At 43.7% G+C, this 6,618-nt stretch overlaps 1 protein-coding gene and 1 pseudogene across 1 annotated transcript in view; both read left to right on the forward strand.

Moving 5' to 3' along the window:
* ITIH2 (inter-alpha-trypsin inhibitor heavy chain 2) overlaps positions 1–6,618 on the forward strand; it is a 38,096-nt gene that overhangs the window by 27,037 nt on the left and 4,441 nt on the right. The window contains exon 16 of the mRNA XM_005885303.2: positions 1,581–1,718. Within this exon, the coding sequence (XP_005885365.1) occupies positions 1,581–1,718 (138 nt within the window). The remainder of the gene's footprint in view (positions 1–1,580; positions 1,719–6,618) is intronic.
* Positions 2,364–4,206, forward strand: LOC102246321 (annotated as a pseudogene).

The raw sequence follows: 6,618 nt of genomic DNA on the forward strand, positions 1-6,618 counted from the left end.
TCTCTTCCCGTCTGTTCCATGCATCCATGCCTCTGGACCCATTTTGTTTATCAATTTATTTTGTTCATTAGATTCCACATATAAGTGAGATCATGTGATATTTGTCTTTCTCTGGCTTATTTCGCTTAGCATAATAATCTTTAGGTTTACCCATGCTGTTGAAATGGTCAGAGATCCTTCTTTTTACAGCCTAATAGTATTCCATTGTGTAAATATACCACAGCTTTTATTTTTAATAATATATCAGATGACAGCTTGGGCCCTACTCCAATTCTGTTGAAAGTAAGAATTGGAACTTTTTGACTTTCGAATGAATTTGTTTCCCAGTCATTGGAGTAATTGTTTTTTTGTGTGTTTTTTTTGGCACTACACCAATTTTCAAGTGGACGCTTTGGTTTCAGGGAGGCTTTTGGTGAGGGAAAGCAGGAGAAAGTATGCCTTCTGCTTGCAAACTAGGAGAAAGGGGTGTTCTTAGGAAAAAGTGTATGTGAAAGCTGAGAACCTAGAAATTTTCTGAAAATTATCCCTGATCTCTGTGCTCTGGGGAAAGTCCCAAGGCATATCCAAGGGGGCTGCAGCCAAGTTTAAAAGACTTTGGTTTTTCTCCTGCTTCCTTCCTCTCTTTCTTGAGGACTCCTGAAACATAGTCTTGAAAATGACCTACATATACTAAAGGGGACATTTTCTGAATTTTTAATTTTGTCCAAGTTAGATGCCAACTACACCAGGGTGGCCTGGGATTCAAAGAACTCTGACTTCTGGGCTCCTGTTACATTAGTCTGGGGCCTCACAGCTAAATGTCTCTAGATCAGTGGTTCTCAACCTTCCTAATGCCATGACCCTTTAATACAATTCCTCATGTTGTGGTGACCCCCAATTTCATTGTTACAAATTGAACATAATTAAAGCATAATGATTAATCACAAAAACAATATGTAATTAGATATGTATTTTCTGATGGTCTTAGGCGACCCCTGTGAAAGGGTCGTTTGACCCCCAAGGGGTTCAGGACCCACAGGTTGAGAACCGCTGCTCTAGCTAAACTGGCATATCTAGGAAACATTGTATCACCTAAATAAAATGCCTAGGTGAACTGGTATTTGTTTCTCAAAGACAGGAGACTGACTGGATATCAGAAAGCAAAATGAAGTTTTGTAACCAGTAGGATAACCTCTTTGGGAAACTACGTTGCTCAGATTGTTTTCTGGTAGGTGAATAGGAATGTATCAGGATGATGTTGACCATGATCCGGGACTTCTCCAGCGGCTGGACTGGACATTATCCCTGCAGCCTGTGCTGAAGACATGAGGTCCTTCCCCAGCTCCATGGGGCAGTTCCTCTGCTGCAACCCAGCCCAGGTTCCAGACTCTGGGGGAAAACCCCACAGTAGGCCCACAGCACAATGACAGAGGAAGCCCTATGAGAGAGAACTCAGGAATAAAAAGGATGGGAGGAGACCTTAACTGAGAAAGACCTTAGCTGAGAACCTCTGGGGTCTGAATGAATAATTGTTGAAATTGTAAGAGACTTACATGGAAAAGTAAGCCTGGAAACTAATGGAAACAGGTTTTTCTACCCAGGTGCCCTGTATTATGGCAGCAAAGTTGCTCCAAGTCCACTCCCATCTTGGGCCCACCCGTCACCAACGCCAAGGATCCCAATGCCTGTGAAAGGAGCTTCTGTACTTGAGAGCACTCCTCCTCCACATGTGATGAGAGGTGAGAGAACTTCAACATGGCTTTCACATCCTTGGTCTCAATCAGATCATAATTTGTGGGGCACATCTATCTATCTATATATATAAAAGGCTAATATGCTAAGTGTCCGACCGTTCCGCCATTCCACTGTTCAACCAGTAGCGATGACGCACACTGACCACCAGGGGACAGATGTTCAATGCACAGGCATGGAAACATGGAACAGACTGATGAATCTAGAGGGAAGAAGGGAGAGGGAAGGACGGGAAGAGATTAACCAAAAATCTTACATGCACACTAGAGGCCCAGTGCACGGATTTGTGCACCAGTGGGGTCCCTCGGCCTGGCCTGCAGGGATTGGGCTGAAACCGGCAGTCCGACATCACCCGAGGGGTCCCAGATTGTGAGAGGGTGCAGGCCAGGCCGAGGGACCCACCGATGCATGAATCTGTGCACCAGGCCACTAGTATATTATAAAAGCCTAAGCTACTGTTACAACTGGACAACCGGATGACCGGCCAGTAGCTATGATGCACACTGACCACCAGGGGCAGACGCTCAATGAAAGAGCTGCCCCCTGGTGGTCAGTGAGTTCCCACAGCCAACTTCCCACAGTCCCTCCCCCCGAACCCCTCAACCAGCCAGCCCCGATCAGGACTAGGCAAGATGGCCCCAGTCGGCCCCGATCGCCAGCCAGGCCCAGGGACCCTATCTATGCACGAAAGTGTTCACCAGGCCTCTAGTATGTTAATAAAACCACTGTGCCTTGGTAAACTAGGTGACTTTTACAGGTATCACTGCCTTCCATTGAAAGAGGAAAATCCATGTTAGTCAGCTTGGCCACCATAACTAAATACCATAGACTGGGTGGTTACAACAACAGAAATTTATTTTTCACAGTTCTAAAGGCTGAAGTCCAAGACTACACTGCCGGCAAGGTTGATTTCATTTGTTTTGGCTTGTAGGTGGCCACCATCTTCCTGTGAGTTTACATGGTCCCTGGAGAGAGAGATGGCAGGCAAGCTCACTGGTGTCTCTTCTAATAAGGACACTAATCCCATCATGGAGCCCCACTCTCATGATGTCATCTAAATTACCTCCCAAAGCTTTTCCTGTGAGCTGCTGGGTAGAGAGGAGTATGGCCTTCTCCTCTCCCTGCCGTGGTGTGTGCTTCTACACTGATACCTGTGTACTCTGAAAAGGGGGAAACATCTGGCAAAAATGTCATTTTGCCTGCTGTGTTCAAGACTCCCATTCAACCAGATATTGTGAACTTTGTTCACATCAACTTGCGCAAAAACAATAGACAGCCTTATGCTGTCAGTGAATTGTTAGGTCATCAAACCAGTGCTGAGTCCTGGGGAACTGGCAGAGCTGTGGCTCGAATTGCCAGAGCCTGAGGTGGTGGAACTCATTGTTCTGGCCAGGGAGCTTTTGGAAATATGTGTCATGGGGGCCGCATGTTTACACCAACCAAAACCTGGCGCCGTTGGCACCTCAGAGTAAACACAACATAGAAACGATACGCCACCTGCTCTGCCCTCGCTGCCTCAGCCTTACCAGCACTGGTCATGTCTAAAGGTCACCATACTGAGGAAGTTCCTGAACTTCCTTTGGTGGTTGAAGATAAAGTTGAAGCTACAAGAAAACCAAGGAGGCTGTTTTGCTTCTTAAGAAACTTAAGGCCTGGAATGATATAAAAAAGGTCTATGCCTCTCAGCGAATGAGGGCTGGCAAGGGCAAAATGAGAAACCGTCGTCGTATCCAGCACAGGGGACCTTGTATCATCTATAATGAGGACAACGGTATCATCAAAGCCTTCAGAAACATCCCTGGAATTACTCTGCTTAATGTAAGCAAACTGAACATTTTGAAACTTGCACCTGGAGGGCATGTGGGCCGTTTCTGCATTTGGACTGAAAGTGCTTTCCGCAAGTTAGATGAGCTGTATGGCACTTGGCGTAGAGCTGCCTCCCTCAAGAGTAACTACAACCTTCCCATGCGCAAGATGCTCAATACAGACCTTAGCAGAATCTTGAAAAGCCCAGAGATCCAAAGAGCCCTCCAAGCACCACGCAAGAAGATTCACCACAGAGTCCTGAAGAAGAATCCACTGAAAAACCTGAGAATCATGTTGAAGCTAAACCCATATGCAAAGACCATGCACCGGAACACCATTCTTCTCTAGGCCAAGAACCACAAGCTTCAGGTAGATAAAGCAGCAGCAGCACTAGAAGCCAAATCAGATGAGAAGGGGGTTCCAGGCAAGAAGTCTGTGGTCGGGAAGAAAGGAAAGAAGGCTGTTGGCCTTAAGAAGCAGAAGAAGCCTTTGGTGGGAAAAAGGATGCAGCTACCAAGAAACCAGCCGCTGAGAAGAAGCCTGCAGAAAAGAAACCCACCACAGAAGAAAAGAAGCCTGGGGCATAAACTTACATTTGTTTATTCCACAGTGGTCAAATCACTTTGGACAGCTAATTTTGAATAGAAATATGATCAAAGGCAATGAGAAGAGAAAAAAATTGCCTCCCAAAGGTATCCCACCTATAAAATGGGGATGATAATACCTCCCCTACAAGGTGGTTATAAGGTAAGTTCCTGGTTCCCAGTAGAAGCTCAATAGACACTGGCTACTCTTTGGTCCATAGACCCCAGACCCTAGGAATCTATAAAATCAGTCATGGGAGTCCTCAATCTACTTTCACTCTAATTAAGATTTAGGATGCATAGACCAATTTATAGATGATGTTTCATTCCTGTTGCCTAGAAGCCTAGAACTATGTCAACTCCATGTGACAGCACTGAAACATTTGCTTATGAGAAGGTTTGATTGGTGGGCTCTGGGTTAATTAAAATGTCAAAAACAATCATTATCTTTAACAAAAACAGTTTCCTTCAAACAAAATGTTTCAAAACTCCGTATTTGTGTAGAAGAAGGAAGAAGAAAGCATAACTACGCGATTTTTATTTTTTATTTTTAAGACGTTAAGAACCTTTTGTTCTGTTTTTAAATGATGCCCTCTAGTGCCCAGCCCCGACACAAAATCAATTAAGCCAAGTACTTACTGAACACATAGCATGAGCTTGGTGGTGTCAGGGACACAAAGAAATACAAGGTTTTGTTTCTGCTCGGATAAGATTATTCTCGATTCTGAGTTTCAAAACACACACTTGAAAATGAAGGAGCATATCAGAGTGCTTGGGAAAATAGGCTTGTAGTCAGACAGCTTCTCTGTGAGTCATAGCTCTGGCACTTCCTAACTCCATGGTGTGCCCTTGGGCAGGTCACCTGTCCTCTGCCAGGAGAATGAGTTGAATTAATGTTTGTAAGGAGCTTTGCGATGGTATCTGGACAACAGCAGCCTGTCAATGGATGGCAGCCAACTCTTCCAATTTTATCCTGGAAAACACAAGCCACTGCAGTGTTCAACTCAAACCTTCCTCTTCAATCCCTTCAATTACCGAGGCTAGAAGCCTGGCAGAGCTAAATTGTTCTTCCCACTGGTTACCAGATATGGTGGATTTTACCAGATGTCTCCAGAATTTTCGTTCCCTGCCAATCCCATTCACCATCCTAGTTTCTTGATTTTAACATTTCTTGCCTGGGTTACTGCCATTTTAGCTGCTAAATGACTTTTCTATGTCAATTTATACTGTAACCACATTTTTCCTAAAGTGAGGGTCAAATCATTTATTCTCAAAAACATTTAATAGTTATCCAACAGAATAAAGGTCCGTTCTTTAGCACAGTGTTCTGTGGTCTCCATCACCTACATTTTTAGTCTAATTGTTTTCTATATTCGTCAACAACCCATCCTTAGTGAGTCACATTGAGTTACTTTCTAAACAAATCATCAACTTTTCTGCCTCCCTGCCATTCCTCATTCTGTCCACTCAATAAAATACCTGTCTTTCCTATGTCTTAGTCTTCCCCTCTTCTCCTCCTATCTTTAAGACTTAGTTCAAAAGCCAAGTTCTTCATAAGGCCTTTCTCAACTTTGTCAGGTTGAGTCAATCATCCTTGCGTCTTCATTCTCAGAGCATTGTGCTTGGGCCATTATTGTATCATTTACCTTATTCTAGCTTACATTCATGGTTCTATCTGCTTCCTTAGAAGAAAAAAATAATGTTCTAACTGTTAAAGAACAAAATTAATTCATGACATTTGTTAAAGCATGGTGAGGAAGATTTTATGCAATGGGGTTTGGTGGTGGGGGAGAGAGATTTCACTCAACTGCAAATACAGCATGGGACAGTGGGACTTTATAGACAAGGAGTAGGGTGGGGGTCAGTGGATGAAAGATTTCTAAGAGGAAACAAGCATGGGAAGGGGGTTTAGGCTAACACCCCCAACAGGATTCTTGCTGAAGGCAGGCTGGTGTGATCAGACATCACTTGAGGGACAGGGGAGATAGTGAGGGAGATCAGATATGGAGGATGGGGTTTCTGGTTAAACTGACTTGGAAGGATCCTTGCTAAAATAAACAATGCAGAGGTCAACATGGGAGTCCAAAAATTAAGGCCTAGTTGACAAGTTCAGGGGAGCCTGAGTAGAGTTTGGTCAAGGAGAGAATCTTTGTCACTCCTTCATTACATCCTTACTTTCCTGAAGGCCATGACTTAGCTATGGCTGCAGCAAACATGGCCAGATTTAGTGTTTTGCACATAGTACCCCACCCCCACTAAATATTTGTTGAATGAGCAAACAAATAAGATCAGCCAAAATAATGATGTCTAGTAACAAAGGAGTACTTTCTTGGGAGCAGCTTGATCCTTCATTGCTCTGGATTAACACTCATCTGTATGCCAACAAATAATATTGTCTTCTTTATTTTTATGTACTGTGTATGCCTGATTAATAAAATACATATCTTATTATCTATCTATATACTCACTGTATATATATTTACACATATGTAGTATA

This window comes from Myotis brandtii, unplaced genomic scaffold (assembly GCF_000412655.1).
Source record: "Myotis brandtii unplaced genomic scaffold, ASM41265v1 scaffold9, whole genome shotgun sequence".
Classification (NCBI taxonomy): Eukaryota; Metazoa; Chordata; class Mammalia; order Chiroptera; family Vespertilionidae; genus Myotis; species Myotis brandtii.